The sequence below is a fragment of the Felis catus genome, chromosome B2 (genome assembly GCF_018350175.1).
Source record: "Felis catus isolate Fca126 chromosome B2, F.catus_Fca126_mat1.0, whole genome shotgun sequence".
Classification (NCBI taxonomy): domain Eukaryota; kingdom Metazoa; phylum Chordata; class Mammalia; order Carnivora; family Felidae; genus Felis; species Felis catus.
This window is the reverse complement of record NC_058372.1, coordinates 18019568-18036142: the sequence shown is the minus strand read 5'-3', so window position 1 is coordinate 18036142 and position 16575 is coordinate 18019568. Positions and strand designations below refer to the sequence as shown.

The window sequence follows — 16575 nt, the reverse complement described above, 5'->3', positions numbered from 1 at the left end:
TTTGGCCATTCTGACAGATGTGAGGTGATACCTCATTGTGGTTTTCCCTTTATTTTTTAATTTTTTCATTTCGTTTTTTTTTTTTTAATTTGGGAGAGAGAGAGAGGGCGGTGGGGGAGAAGGGCAGTGGAAGAGGGAGAGAGAATCCCAAGCCCAGTGGGATCTATGCCCTGTGCAGAGCCCAGTGTGGGGCTTGATCCCACGATCCTGAGACCATGACCCGAGCCAAAATCAAGAGTCAGACCCTCAACCGACTGAGCCACCCAGGTGCCCTCATTGTGGTTTTGATTTGTATTTTCCTGATGATTAGTGATGTTGAGCATCTTTTCATGTGTTTATTGACCATCTGTATATCTTCTTTGAAAAAAAGTATATCTCTTTAGGTCCTCTGCCCATTTTTTGATCAGATTGCTTGGGGTTTCTTTTTCTTTTTGTTTGTTTTGTTTTGTTTTGTTTTGTTTTGGTGTTGAATTGTATGTGTTCTTTATATTTTTTGGATATTAACTCTTATCAGATATATCATTTGCAAATATTTCCTCCCATTCAATATGTTGTCTTTTGTTTTGTTGGTTTCCTGCACCATACAAAAGCTTTTCATTTTGGTGCAGTTCTAATAGTGTAATTTTGTTTTTGTTTCCCTTGTTTAAGGAGGCATAACTAGAATTGATGTTTCTACAGCTGATGTCAAAGAAATTACTGCCTATGTTTCATTCTAGGAATGCTACTGTTTCAGGTCTAACATGTAGGTATTTAATCCATTTTGAATCTATTTTTGTATATGGTGTAAGAAAGTTGTCCAGTTTCATTCTCTTACACGTAACTGTCCAGTTTTCCCAACACCACTTGTTGAAGAGGCTGTCTTTTCCGCATTGTATATTATTGCCTCCTTTGCCGTGAATTAACCGACCATATGAGGGTGGGTTTATTTCTGGACTCTCTGCTCTGGTCCATTGATCTGTGTGTCTATTTTGTGCCAGTACCTGCTGTCTTGATTACTACAGATTTGTAGTATATCTTGAAATCTGGAATTGTGATACCTTCAGCACTGTTCTTCCTAAATGGAAATAGTTTTTAAGATGCCCCTCAGCCTGCTGCCCAGTCAGTTGCAAATCATCACCCCTTGCACCTCCACCCCCATCACACACACACACACACACACACACACCCTAGATTACTTTGCCGTGTCCTGAGGGATCAGTTTCAGACAGCATTTTTTAGCCATGTTCAGTCTTTCTGGGACATTTCTGACATTTCTGTTCTACTCCTGGTCAATAGCAATGGTACTGTTCTCTCTCCTTGTGTTTCCAAAGCATCTTGCTCACCTTGGGAATACTTCACAGTGCCAACCTTACTTGGGGAGCAGTGCTGGCCCTAGCCAGACTATGCTTCTATCCGAGGTCGATCATCCCTGATCTTACCAAACTGGTGCCTTACTCCACACCATAGAAGTAAAAAAGAACAGCCCAACAGCAGAAGCCCCTGCTTTAAAGGACGTATCTGGGTTTTCATAAGGCTACTTATTTGATGAAATTAACTCATCAGTTGGTGAACAACCTTAGAAAGTTATATCCAGGGGCACCTGGGTGGCTCAGTCAGTTGAGCGTCTGAACTCTTGATTTCAACTCAGGTCATGATCTCACGGTTCGTGAGTTTGAGCCTGTGGTGAGCTTGGAGCTTGGAGCGTGGAGCCTGCTTGAGATTCTCTCTCTCTCCCTCTCTCTCCACCCCTCCCCTCTCTCTCTTTCTCTCTCTCTCAAAATAAATAAACAAAAAAATTTTTAAGGAAAAAAAGAAAGTTACGTCCAAAGCAGTAAATGTATTAGTCACTTTCTGAACTAACCTTGTGTTAATGTGATTTCTCATTGCCACAGCTGCTTACAAGCCCATCTTTTGAAATCTCATCTCCTGACCTGCAGAGTATATCGTATTCTTTCTTGAGCTGCTTTTGGTCAAAGCCATGAGCATCAGAAGGTTTTCCCCAAAGTATGTTTACCCCATATACACGTCAGTGCCATGTTTTCTGAGAATAGGTGGATGATATTCCTTCCCCATAATCTTTCTTTTCAAGGCAGGTTTAAAAGATCAGAACTTAACTGTGAACATATTGAAGGTTGATGCTACCATTTTTTTTTTTTTTTTTACTAAGCAAACCAAAGATGTCCAGATCATCCTAACGTAATTAGCTTCCCGCCATCATTAGTCTCTTCTCTTGAGCCATCCCCTTCCTTAGCCCCATTCCTCACAGGATTCCTCCTTCATGAAAATCTGGGATTCTGTCCTCAATTCAAATCAGAGCTCCTTGGGGGTCTACAGAAGGAAAGCCCTCCTGCCCAGGACCCCAAACACTCTCCTACATCCCACGTGAAAACTGCCCAGTTTAGACCCTGAAGTCCTGGTGGGGTGTTCAGTGAGGGGGCCTCCCGGAAAGGCTGCTTACCCCTCCCCCCATGTGGTTTTTCCTCTCCAAGGACTTTGGTCTGTCTGAGCCAAGCGCCCTCCACCCCACCTCCAAGTCTTCTTGGATTTTATCTCTGGTCAGTTATCCTACCACGTTTTGGACTTTCCTCTGCACTTAAGTGAATTTAAACAACACTCCCCAGTGCAGTTTTCCTGTAAAAACAGCCTCCTCTTTATTCTGGGAAGAATCTAGAATAATCACAGCATTTAGAGCTGAAAGAAGCCTGAGGGAGCATCTAGTTCCAATTTGTGCTAAGCTTGTACAAATCTGGAAATTGAGAGTCGGAGAGATCAAACGGCTGGTTGACTCCGCTGCTGTTAAATGAGTTAACGTTTCCTGGCTTTTCTGGCCATTTCTTACACATGTTAAAATAAGTGATTCCATTCATAAGACCTTCATACTTTTCTATTCGTCTCCCCTTAACAGAAAGAAGACCTCTCGAGTCACATGTGATGCGGAGGGGAGGGGACTTCAGACACAGTCAACACTGCGATAGTTGCTATCTTCCTTTGAGGTTCTCCTTGCATTATATAGGTTGTTCCTAAGACATTCTCCTACCCCCTGGGGAACATCTGTGTAGTTAGAATAATGTATGTGGGTTCTTTTCAGCTCACTGTAAAGCTGTCCAACAAACGCTGATCATTTGGTCCCCACGCCTTAGTGATTTGGGATAGGTAAGGAAGGGCTATATGGGTTTTACGCACTACAGTTTGCAGACTTTTGATGATCTGCATCTCTACTCTGCATTCCCTCTACTCCCTCCACCCGGATCAATGGTTTAAACATTTTTTTTTCCTTCCACACTCATCCAGTTATTGAATACTCTTTTTTTTTTTAATTTTGCTTAACATTTTTATTTGCTTTTGAGATGAGAGATAGAGACAGAGCATGAATGGGGGAGGGGAAGAGAGAGAGGGAGACACAGAATCTGAAGCAGGCTCCAGGCTCTGAGCTGTCAGCACAGAGCCCGACGTGGGGCTCGAACTCCCGAACTGTGAGATCATGACCTGAGCCGAAGTTGGACGCTCAACCAACTGAGCCACCCAGGCGCCCCGAATACCCTTTTGTCAATTATCTTGCAGCTGTGAGTGGGTAGGACAGCTGGTGTCTAGGGTGATTAATTCATCCTGGTATGCCCAGGACTTTCCTAGTTTTAGCACTGGTAATCCCACATCCCGAGAAATCCCTCAGTCCTGGGCAAACTGGGACAGATGGTCACCCTAAGTGCTGCCCCAACACATTCCTGCTTGCTTCCCAACGCCCAGGTCATCTTGGGATCAAGAATTAATGCCTTAGAGGGGCGCCTGGGTGGTGCAGTCTGTTAAGCGTCCGACTTCAGCCAGGTCACGATCTCGAGGTCCGTGAGTTCGAGCCCCGCGTCAGGCTCTGGGCTGATGGCTCAGAGCCTGGAGCCTGTTTCCGATTCTGTGTCTCCCTCTCTCTCTGCCCCTCCCCTGTTCATGCTCTGTCTCTCTCTGTCCCCAAAAAAATAAATAAACGTTGAAAAAAAAAAAGAATTAATGCCTTAGATATTTGTGTTCCACAGAACAGCACTGATCAGTAAATTGGAAAACTGTTATCATCAAAAGCACTCAGTTCTGCAGATTCCAAAACACTGAAGACACATCGAAGGGTAGTGATTGAAACTACACTATCATTCACGAGGGCCCTAACCAAAGCAGACTGGGGCCACACCTCCTCTATTTATAAGAAATTTTCCTTTTCTTTTCTTTTTTCCTTTTCTCTCTCTCTTTTTTTTTTTTTTTAGGAGAAAGGATAGAGTTTAAGGAAATCATTTCAAAGGATAAATTGGTAAACATAAAATCTGAATCGAAAACCACTTTAACCAGTGGGAGAATCAAATACAAAGATCTTCTTCAGTTACGCGCAAACACAGGACATATCCTGGAGACAAATTTGTTTGGCTTTAACGTCTAGGAAAGAAGAAATGTCTGCTTCTTTGGGATTGATCCAAGCCCTCTGCCCTAATACACTGTCTAAGCTCAAGTTAATGACAGGTTCTGTGGGAAAGAAGCTAGTAGGAGAGTGGATTAAATAAACTGAACTCAAGTCAAGAATTTAATAGGGCTATTAAAAGTAGAAGTTGGAGGAAGCCACACCCTATTTCTATTTTAAAACTGTTTTGTTTCCACTTATTTGAAAATGTTCAAAAGATAAAGAGTATCTTCAAGATACAGATCTCCCGCAGCTGCTGAATGGTAAAACACTGGGTCTTAGTAGAAATACCAACCCCTTGCAACATCAGTTCAACTTTCAAAAATATGTAGGTGGAGGAGTTTGGAGGCAGTTGGTACGAGAAGGGTAGCAGAAGCATATCCCAGATTTGGACAGACCTTGGACGTGCAAATTCACTTCATGAATCTGCCATCTTTTTTCTCAAAGGAGACATTTGGAAACCGACACGTTGCATAGAAAGACAACCGTCACTATTCTGTTCCTTGAAGTTGAGCAGAATATAAGCAAAGATAACATTTTTGTTTGTGTTTCTTGTCTGGTTTTCGCTTTTGTTTTTGTTTGGGCAATTGACCCCGGAAGGGAAAGAGCTTTGCTACCCTAAGAAGGCCTCTAGGGAAGTAGAAGAGGGAGTGCGACCCCAGAAGAGTGAGGTAAGCTAGGGTGACCGTCTGTGGAAGATCAGGAGAAGATTCGGAAGAAGGCTTCATAGCCAGATTGACTTTCCATCACTTAGAAAGACTATTCCTTTTTAACAATTGGGAAACTAAGGGACAGTGATCCCCAAAGACTTTTCCAAGGTCACGTAGGAGGCAGCAGAGCTTTGTTTAAACCCTGCTCCAGGGGCGCCTGGGTGGCTCCGTCCATTAAGTGTCCCACTCTTGACTTGGGCTCAGGTCATAATCTCATGGTTTGTGAGTTTAAGCCCCACATTGGGCTCTACGCTGACAGTGTGGAGCCTGCTTGGGATTCTCTCTCTCTCTCTCCCCCCCTCTCCCTCACTGGTGCACGTGTTCTCTCTCTCTCTCAAAATAAATAATGTTAAAAACCAATAAAATAAAGTCTTAAAAAATATATAACGCTGCTCCAAAGCCTTGGTCTCCCCCCACTATGTTGTGTATTTGTCTCTGTGGTAACCTTTTTGTGGGGTGACCCAGCAGGCTGGTTCTCTGAAGAGGTAACCATTTGGAAGTGGTTTGGAAATACAGGCTGAAGAAACCTGAAGTGTAGTTGCCCCACTTTGGGGCCGGGGGCGCAGGGCAGAAGAGGCCAATGCCACCCATGATAACAGTGACCTTGAGGGCTCCCACCTATCCTTTGGGATCTTTCAGGAGGCAGAATGACCCCTCAAACATAGTTGTTCTACTTTACTGTTTAGTATCTAGGAAGTAGACGGGGCAGGTATGTTCCTGGATGAGCCAAGTTTGGCAACAGAGAGATGCCTTAAGACTTGTTGAGTAATTTTTATGTGCAAGGCATTGTTCTGAGCTCTTTTTATATCCTGAACCTATTTAAATCTCCTTAAAGCCCCATAAGGTCAGTCCTCTTAATACCTCCATTTTATAGAAGAAGGAAGGAAACAGGCGTACAGTCCAGTGCTGTGCACTATAACCCAGATGATGGATGTAAAGGGGCTTCAGGCAGGTGTAATTGGCCCCATTTCACATTTCTTTGTCTGGAAAGATACAGAATCTATAGGTGATTGCCAAGATTCCAGTATTGCCAAATATAGGCCTGGAGGAACCCGATTGCAGTCTAGAACAGGGATCGCCAAATGACACACAGCCCATGGGCTAAGTCTCACCCGTTTCTGTACTCTCCACAAGCTGAGAATGACTTTACATTTTTAAATGGTTGGAAAAAAACAAACGAAGACTATTTAGTGACATGGGTGTTATATGAACTTGAGATATCGGTGTCCACAAATAAAGACTTCACAGGACACAGGCACATATTATGGCTACTTGCGAGCTGTGGTAGCAGACGTGAGTGGTTATTACATCCGAAACCAAATGTCTCACAAACCTAAAATATTTACTGTGGGGCCCTTTATAGAAAAAAAAAATGCTGACGTAGAATCATGTGGTCAACATAATTGCCTAATACTTTCAGGGAAAAATTTTGTCGTAATTGTGACTGCTAAATAACTAAAAGCCTCCCCTTTTGTGCAGAAACTGGTTACTTAAAAAGAAATTCTGAATAAACATCCTTCACAAGTGACTTTTTAAATAGAATGTGCAGCAGGTATGCATAAGATAGATAAATACATTTATATATCTTCTCACTAAATGTTAGCGCTCTGCTTGTTTTCAGAGACGGTCTGCTTGGCCCAATGTTTGCAATAATCTTTATGATTGTCAAACCCTTTCATAGACATTAACTTATTTGATAATTTACAAGTGCTGGGGGTACTGATCGGCAGTAATAAAATGGTCCCTGATGGGGCACCTGGGTGGCGCAGTCGGTTAAGCGTCCGACTTCAGCCAGGTCACGATCTCGCGGTCCGGGAGTTTGAGCCCCGCGTCGGGCTCTGGGCTGATGGCTCGGAGCCTGGAGCCTGTTTCCGATTCTGTGTCTCCCTCTCTCTCGGCCCCTCCCCCGTTCATGCTCTGTCTCTCTCTGTCCCAAAAATAAATAAACGTTGAAAAAAAAAAACATTTAAAATGGTCCCTGAGCTGAACGGATGGCAGCCATCCTTTAACTGAATGGTCTTGCAAGTGCTCTGCTTCTGGATTTTTTCTTGAACCTTCTCACCCGCAGCCCATCACCTTGCTGACAACAGGGTGCCTGGGTGTCCCCGTGCTACCTCCCTCTGTTAATTTGTGACTTTTTAAAACAATATTTATTTATTTTTGAGAGAGAGAGAGCACATGAGTGAGGAAGGGGCAGAGAGAGAGGGAGACAGAGAATCCCAAGCAGGCTCTGCACTCTGAGCACAGAGCCTGATGCCGGGCTGGAACTCACGAACCGTAAGATCGTGACCTGGGCTGAAACCAAGAGGTGGACGCTTAACTGACTGAGTCAGACAGGTCCTCCTGAATTTGTGACTTTTTAGCTGCTTAGGTCTGAGTAACTTTGTTATGACTGTTCAACTATACTAAGAGTTCATGGCCTAAGACCGGAGAGGGGTTCAACGCACATGAACAGGACCTCTGATGCTTAAAACAAAGATGATAAATTTGCATCTTGAAGGCTCCATGCAGCCTTCAGGGTGCATGTACATGCATGCACTTGTGTTTTAAAAATTTCTTAAGTACTTGGTCACATTCAAAGAGTCTGGGAATTTTTTTTAAGGGTAAAATTCAGATTTCTCACTTCTGAAAATATTTGAAGAGTGGGGCGCCGGGGTGGCTCAGTCAGTTAAGCATCTGACTTCAGCTCAGGTCATGATCTCACGGTTCATGGATTCGAGCCCTGCGTCGGGCTCTGTGCTGATGTCTCAGAGCCTGGAGCCTGCTTCAGATTCTGTGTCTCCCTCTCTCTCTGTCCCTCCCCCACGCATGCTCCTTTTCTGTCGCTCAATAATAAACATTAAAAAAAAAATTACAGGCCCTGTGGCCAGCGTGGCATTATTGGCCAGCGTTGAGAGGGAGCTGCTTGCTTTAGGTGGGACATAGGCTCTTCGCTGCGGTCCCCACCCTCCCTCTGTGTCCGTGACACCTCGCCCAAATGTGAGCTGCCACTTGTGAACTTACCAGCCCTGTCTTTCCCTTCCTCCTCCAGCTTCACCTACTATTTTCATTTCTCTTCCCTGACACATTCACGTGTGTGAATCCAGCCCACAAATTTGTGATCGTTGGTTGCTGGGAGATCCTTTCTTGTTTATTTTCTGTGTCTCCCGCGTAGCCAAAGCATTTGGGGTTGCCAGACTGATACAGCATGGTATACATTTGGCGGAAATGAGGGGACCCGTCACAAAGCGTTGTCGTGAGCCAGCAGCAATAATTAAGCTGAGAGGAGTGATCTGTGGTAGAGAGGTATGAGCACTTGGAAAGGAGTCAGGCCCGGATTCCAAGCCTGCCCCTGCCGAGAACCAAACCAGCCTCCGCGTTTACCCCTCATGGCTCAGCTGGGGCCAACACATGGCTCCTAAGTTACTAAGAACCCAGTGACTGTAAGGGAGAAAAGATCCCGCCGTGTTCTCAGAAACCTTTAGGTAGCCTCGCCTCGTGTGTTCGTGCAGAGCTGAGCTGATGATGTGTTGTTAGCTGCCTCCTGTGCTATCTCCTCGTTTGTGATGTTAAAGATTATCCTGGGGTACGGAGAGGCAGGGGAAGGTCATACAGAATGCCCGCTTGATGACAGTTTGCAGTAGGTTAAGCCAACTGCAGTGACCACGGCAGAAATAATGCACTGGTTGGAAGTCACAGCTTAGCCCGCCCCAATTATTTGCTAGAAGAAAATGCCTGTTCAGTTGCCACAGATACCAAGCAAAACAAACCTACCCGCTGGGCTAACTGCTTAGCAGGGCATCACCTCGCAATCTCACGTTGTTCTTCTAAACCATTGTACGTAAGGCAGGACAGACCAGAGAGGCATCACCCGGGTCGTGCTGTTTGGAGCTGTAAATCACATCGCGCCTCTCTCGCAGCCCCGCTTGCAATCTGCGTTGAATAAATCCTGATGAAAAATTTGTTGAGTTTGCTTTGTATTGGCATTCCATTGGGGCTCTACTGTAGGGTCAAGGCTCAAGGCAAAAAGAGGGGAAAACCACCCCGAACCTACAATGAGAGCCCAGAATTCCCTCCCCCCCCCCCCCCAGCCCTCCCCTACTCCTGCTCTCCACGGAAGTTCTGCCAAGGATGTATTTTACAGAAAAGGGCGTGGCTCTACTAAGAGTGAAGGGAAGTGAAGGCATCCACATGGCCTATTCAATTCTTCCCTTCCTATAGCATATTTCTATTTTGTGTCTAGGGCGAAGGGGGAGAGTGATGGGGAAGGATAAGAGTGGAATTTAACCTCCCCTGTTTCAGTAGAAATAAAGCAACCCACTGGAAAGCCTTAAGAGGGTAAAAATTTCTCTTTGCCATTACTAAGAACAGAAGTCAAAATATCAGTTCATTAACAAGGTCAGGAGATGTTGGATATTTTTCTAAAGAGAAACAATAACAATAGTTGGTAATGCTTATTGAACATGTATGATTATAAACATAAACCCTGAACAAGAGTCATCTCTATTTTTTTTCTTAATTTTTTTTAATGTTTATTTATTTCTGAGACAGAGAGAGACAGAGCATGAGTGGGGGAGGGGCAGAGAGAGAGGGAGACACAGAATCAGAAGCAGGCTCCAGGCTCCGAGCTGTCAGCACAGAGCCCGACACGGGGCTTGAACTCATGGACCGTGAGATCATGACCTGAGCCGAAGTCGGTCGCTCAACCGACTGAACCACCCAGGTGCCCCCAGAGTCATCTCTTTTTATGTTCTTCCCAGCCATGTGAAACGGAAACCACTGTGACTGTCCATCTCACAGATGAAGAAGCTGGGGCTCAGAGAGGTTCAGTAACTTTACCCTGGTCTCACAGCTGGTCAGCGACCAGCAGGGATTTGAGGCTCAAATGGACTGGCTCCAGCATCTGGACTAGGGAGCTGCAGAGTGAAGCTTTCTGGCTTCTCTCCAGCTGAATGACTTGGGAAAAGAATGTTCTTCTTGGCCTCGGTTTTCTCATCTGTAAAATAAAGGGTTGTATTAATTAGATATCTTTAAGGTCCCCTCCAACTCTTCGGGTCTGTGTCCAAATCCGTATCCATCACATCCGTGACACTGTTGTCATTCATTAGCTCAGCCCATTACAGTAAGCTGGGGAGTCGGGGGGGGGGGGGGGGGGAAGGGAGAGGGGTGGGACAGGAAGAGGGCAAGGAGATGGCTGCATTATACACCAAACACTTTCCTAACAGAGGCAGCTGATCCTGCCCAGACAGGTGGGACGGGAGATGGGCGCAGGCATTTTTAGCATACCACTGTGACTGTCACAATGGATTTTGTAGTTGGACCAGTCCCTTTTCCCCAGAAGCGTCCTTACCGCCCTCATAGGTCTACAAGGCACTCCACATTTGCTGAGTGCTCCAGGCACCTGGCACAGGTGAGCTGTGACAACCCCTGTGTAATGTGACCGGACCTGCTGGGCTTCTCTTTCTTCCTGCCTCCCTTGAATTACACTGAGTGATACTTCCAGGAATTTTGCAGCGGGCCCCGAAGCCTTTGTTCTTTCTTCAGAATAAGGAAGTGGGAGAGGTGGCTTGGTGGGAAGGAGACTTCTTTGAGTTCTGTGAAATGAACTCAAATCTGAAGCTGTCAGACTTTTCAAAAGACCCAGTGGCTAGTCACTCCACATTTCGTAGATAAATACCGTGTTGACAGCTCAAGTTATCTGAAGCTCTGTGTGAAAGGGGAACCAACTTTTCTCTCTGGGAACAAGGACTCTCACGTTTCGGTCTGGTGTGCAAACTAACGTGTGTTTGTTTCATTTACGATTTGTGTCATCCACACGGACCCTTCAATGCTACAAGTCAGTCACCACTAGGTTCCTTCTGCCATACCCCGAGAGGGTGATGCTTTTTTCCCTCTTCCCATAGCCTCCACAGACTCGGTGGTGTATAACACCATGGGAAACTGGCTGATTTAATCCGGGGAACACGTACCTCACCAGCCTTTTTTCTTTTTCTTTCTTTCTCCTTTCTTTTTTCTTTCTTTCCTTTTTTTTTTTTTTTTTTTTTTTTTTTTTTTTTTTTTTGCAGCTGATAATCTGCTGAACACGTGTTACAAGTGCATTTTTTTCTTATCTGTGTCTGCATGCCCAGAGGTAGAAACAACACTGACAAGCAAAAAGAGGGGCAGAGAAGCAAATAAACCCGAGGGGCAGAGGTCCTCAACCTTGTGCTTTCCCCGGGGCGGCTAGCAGGTCGCGGGGCTCCCCCGGGGGGGGGGGGCAAAGTGGGAGCATTTACTCTGCCAGGCGAGGAGGGGGGGGAGCCTGGGAAGAGAAGGGAGATGGTATCGGAATAGATTGGATGGGAGGGGGCGGGGTGAAGCCGAGGAGACTCAGCCCTGGCGAAAAGGACCCATCCTTCCAATGCAGTAGGTAATTTGCAAGGATCCGCCACTCGCATTCCGTATGCAAATGAGGAGGGCCTCTGGGCGGGGCGGAGCGCGGCCGGGATTCAGCACCGAGGGTCGGAAGAGCACGCCGAGCCCGGGGAGCATCGCTTCTTCTCCGGCCGGCGCCCCAGAGGAGGGACGCCGCGCTCCGGGAGACTGTAGATGAGGCTTGAAGCGCTCACGCCCCGCGGCGAAGCTGTCGAAATCCCAGACTGCGAAGAGCCGTCAGTTCAGCCTCTTCGCGCCCGAGGTTTCAGGGGCCGGTCATTTCTCCATCCCTGGAGAGAGATCCCTTCCCCGAGGAAGTGAAAATAATGAACTTTTGGAGGTATTGCTGTTTTGCTTTCATCCTGCTCTGTGTGGTTATTTTGGTGATCCTTTATAGTAGCCAGTTAAACGTGCCAAAGAGTTTCGGGAAGGTGAACGGTTCCAGTCCACGGTATTCTCCAGCGCAAGCCTGTGATGACGCCTTAGGAGCTAAGTCAGCCTTTCTGTGGGGGAAGACCTTACCATCCCCTTTGGGAAGCGTCCCTTGTAAGGACTACCTGATCCAGAATCACTACATCACAAGCCCCCTGTCGGAAGAAGAAGTCGCTTTCCCTTTGGCTTATGTCATGGTCATCCATAAGGACTTTGACACTTTTGAAAGGCTCTTCAGGGCTATCTATATGCCCCAGAACGTCTACTGTGTTCATGTGGATGAGAAAGCCCCGGCTGAGTTTAAGGAATCTGTATGGCGGTTACTGAGTTGCTTCCAAAACGCTTTTGTTGCGTCAAAGAGAGAACCTGTGGTCTACGCAGGCATTTCCAGGCTCCAGGCTGACCTGAATTGCCTAAAAGACCTTGCGGCCTCCAAGGTCCCATGGAGGTACGCCATCAACACGTGTGGGCAAGATTTCCCCCTGAAAACCAACAAGGAGATAGTCCGGTATCTGAAAGGATTTAAAGGGAAAAACATAACCCCGGGGGTACTGCCTCCGGATCACGCAATTAAACGGACTAAGTATGTCCACCAGGAGCACATAGGCAAGGATGGCTCTTTTGTGAAAAATACTAATATTTTGAAAACCTCGCCTCCACATCAGCTGACCATCTACTTTGGCACCGCCTATGTGGCCCTTACGAGAGAGTTTGTCAACTTTGTCTTCCATGACAAAAGGGCCATTGATCTACTACACTGGTCAAAAGATACTTACAGCCCCGACGAACATTTCTGGGTGACACTTAACAGGATTCCAGGTAGGTGCCGGTTGCCGTTCCAACGTTTTCTTATTCATAGATTGAGTTCACTAACGTGGAACGCTCCTAAGAGAACAGACCCATTTGAAATTAATTTGGGAAAAAATGTGAGCCCTTAGAAAACTCTTAGTCTGGTTGAGTTTTAGTGACAGTTTAGTGCCAGCTCTGTCGTCTTGTAACTATGTGCAATATGGTGATCTAAGAAGTATGCAGACTATGGGAGGTCTGGTCTGTTTCGATCATGTATCACATAGTAACCGACTCGTAGCTCAGTGTTTTGTTTTTGCTTTTGTTTTAACTGAGGTATAATCCACATGTGCTAGCTCAGTCTTGTGAATGAATGCTTTTCATGCTTTTCTGGATAAGCACAGCTACAACGTGATGGAATTGATTTTTCATAAGCAGTCTAGAATTATGAGTTCTAATAGGTAGTGTTTCTTTCAGAGCGTGTTACGGGGTGTTAACACTGATCCTCAAAGTCAATGCTCCAAGTCGATGGGGCTGTTTTTCGAATCTTAGAATCTTTGGATGTTGATAAATGATCTCTTCAGTGAAATGTCTCTGGTCTGAGATCTGATCAAGTGCCCAGGTCTCGACCGACTGGGTTCAACACGAGCGGTCTGGTACGGTGTTGCCCAGAAGAACTGGGTAAAATGAGTTGGAATAGACAGAGTTGATCAACAGCTGGGGTCGATCCAAAGTAAATTCTCAATTTCGAAGTCACAGATTATTAGAAATTCCAGTTTGCAGCCGCTTGGCTTTATATACTGTTAAGTCTTTTCCATTGTTTATGATAATCTGGAAAGGGGTCCAAGGGGTGCCAGGCGACTGAAGGCAGAAAACAGAACGCAATTCCCTCTTTGATTCAGGACTGAGTATCTTTTCAAAGTTCTGTTCTCCGTATGCTGCCTGAGAACACCTGTGTGGCCTGCACCACCTGTTCCTGGTGATGCCACCACTTGTTCCTGGTGATGCCACCATCGACTAGTTTCCACTGTTGTGCCAGCCTGGCTGTGGGTACCGGCCCTGCGCGAGGGTGGCCCGGTGCCTGCTGTGTGTGAAATCGCTCCCTGTGCTTACAGGTAGGACTGCCAGTGACACATTGGAGTGTGGTTGGAAGCCACCTTCATCTCTGAAGTAGATGCATAGTGGTTGCTCCTTTCTCAATCACTCCACATTCCTCAGAGCCAGACTGGAGTCATGGTCTCAAAAGTCTACTCAGGGCAGAAAGAGGACTGGCAAGGGGACTGGGAACAGAGACATATGCTATCCCATGAGCTGCTAAATTGTCAGATCACACAGACTTGTAGGAGCAGGAGTAAACCAACAGTATCATAGTGTAGTGAGTGTTCATCCTGATTATTTACAAACGACTGTCTTTTTTTTTTTTAATTTTTTTTTTCAACGTTTATTTATTTTTGGGACAGAGAGAGACAGAGCATGAACAGGGGCGGGGCAGAGAGAGAGGGAGACAGAATCAGAAACAGGCTCCAGGCTCTGAGCCATCAGCCCAGAGCCTGACGCGGGGCTCGAACTCACGGACCGCGAGATCGTGACCTGGCTGAAGTCGGACGCTTAACCGACTGCGCCACCCAGGCGCCCCTCAAACGACTGTCTTAAACACACATAAATAGGGGCGCCTGGGTGGCTCGGTGGGTGAAGCGTCCGGCTCTGGCTCAGGTCGTGATCTCGCGGTTCATGAGTTCGAGCCCCGCGTTGGGCTGTGTGCTGACAGCTCAGAGCCTGGAGCCTGCTTCCGATTCTGTGTCTCTCCCCGTCCCCTGCTCATGCTCTGTCTCTATCTCTCAAGAGTAAATAAACTTAAAAAATTAAAAAAAAAACGTGTAAATATATGATACATGGTGTCTAATATTGTTTTCTGCTGGTATAGTTTGCTGCAGAGGTATGTATTTCATCATTTCTTTCTTTTTAATTTTTAAATATTTATTTTTTGGAGACAGGGGTTTATTTAACCCTAAATAAATAGGGTTATTTATTTTTTGCAAGCAGGGGAGGGGCACAGAGAGAGAGAGAGAGAGAGAGATACAGAATCTGAAGCAGGTTCCAAGCTCTGAGCTGTCAGCACAGAGCCCGACACAGGGCTCGAACCCACGAAGCACGGGGTCATGAGCTGGGCTGAAGTCGGTTGCTTAACCTACTGAGCCACCCAGGTGCCCCCATCATTTCTTTTAATTAGGAGAAATGATCATTGTAATCCTTACGAGCAGAGGAAGAAAAGGAGGTTTAGAGCGACTGAAGTAATATGCTCATCTTTACACGGCTTGTCCAAGCAAAGCTGGGATCTAATCCTGGATTTGTGTGACCTGAAGTTTGAACTTGCACCAGCAAAGGAGGGAATAGTCATTTCATCTTTCCTGTATATCTGAAGCAAATTCCCTGCAGAATCCCTGAAGGGAGACAGGACAGGGGAAGGGTGGGGAAAAAAATGAGGGGGGGGGGGCCATGGAGGTAAGTTCCAGCTGACCACTTTAAGCTGGAAATAAGGTTAACAGGAAGAGAGAGAGAGAGAGAGAGAGAGAGAATGTGTGTGTGTGTGTGTGTGTGTGTGTGTGTGCGCGCGCGTGTTCGAACACGGTGAACACGCTGAGGCTTAGCAGGGCCGCTGTGCAAACTGGAGTCATGGGAAGGTGTCCTTGTTGGAACTGATGGCCAACCCCACACAGGCTTCTGTGACAGCTTCCCCAGTCCCCATCTGGAACAGGCTTTGGTCTGGCTCTTCCTTCTGTGAGCCAGTGGAAATGGCCAGTGTTCTTACAAAAGGCTGGGGGGGGGGGGGGGGTGAGGAACAAGCAGGCTGAGACTTTGAACCTAGTCCCTGTGAAGTGTATCGAGACTTTGTCTTCACAGTGAATAGAAGTCTTCAAAAATTAGTAGAACATTTTGACATTTATATTTTTAGCAGTCAACAAATATTTATTTAGCCCTTAGTTGTACCAACTACTGTTCCATGGACCAAGAGTGCCTTTTGTAAGAAGACAGACATGACCTCAAGGAGTTTGTTTCCGGATTTAGAATTTTAGTATATTGGACTCATTTCCCCCCCACTCCACCACTCAAAAAATGTGTTGTTGTTTTTTTCTTTTTCTGAATATCTGCCCCTGTTTTTAAAGCATTTTTTTTAAGTTAGCTTCCTAAAAAACAGGAAATATATTCAAAAGGTGTCAGATCTCTTTATTTTGCACTCCGTCAGTTCCTGATAGATTTGCTGCCTTATACATCCTTCCAGAGATACTTTACTACGTTTACAGACAATAAAATTAATGAAACATCTTGCGTGGAAAACGGTACACATCCTTTTTCTCTTTAATTGAGGTAACATTGGCATAGGATTAGTTGCAGGTGTACAACATAATCATTTGATTTATGGTCACACTACGAGGTGACCACCATAAGAAGTCTGGTTACCACCTGTCATTATGCAATGAACCCCCTTCACCCGTTTTACCCACCCCCAGACCCCTTCCCGTCTGATAACCACCCATCTCTGTATTCTATGAGTTTTGTCTGTTCATTTTTTAACAGTATTCTGTCCATCTATTTATTTATTTATTTATTTATTTATGTATTTACAAGAAATCCCTACACCCAATGTGGGACTCGAACTTACAAGCCCGAGATCAAGTCACATGCTCTACCGACTGAACCCCCCCCAGGCGCCCCCACATATACTCTTTTTCTCCCACAAATACACAGACGAAGAAAAATGATCTTTATAGCAGGTCCCCTATTGTCTGTAAGCGAGAAACAAAGGACGACACAATGCGTTCTTTATTTGCACAGATCATC

General features: G+C 45.9%; 1 protein-coding gene across 2 annotated transcripts in view; it reads left to right on the top strand.

Moving 5' to 3' along the window:
- The window catches only part of GCNT2 (glucosaminyl (N-acetyl) transferase 2), a 57292-nt gene that overhangs the window by 13433 nt on the left and 27284 nt on the right, over positions 1–16575 (top strand). Inside the window, exon 1 of one of the 2 annotated variants that reach the window (XM_003985814.6) lies at positions 11468–12768. The exons of the other annotated variant lie outside the window; for it this stretch is intronic. Within the exon in view, the coding sequence (XP_003985863.2) occupies positions 11844–12768 (925 nt within the window). The 5' untranslated portion in view covers positions 11468–11843. Of the gene's footprint in view, positions 1–11467; positions 12769–16575 lie in introns of those variants that run through there. 2 annotated transcript variants of the gene reach the window in all.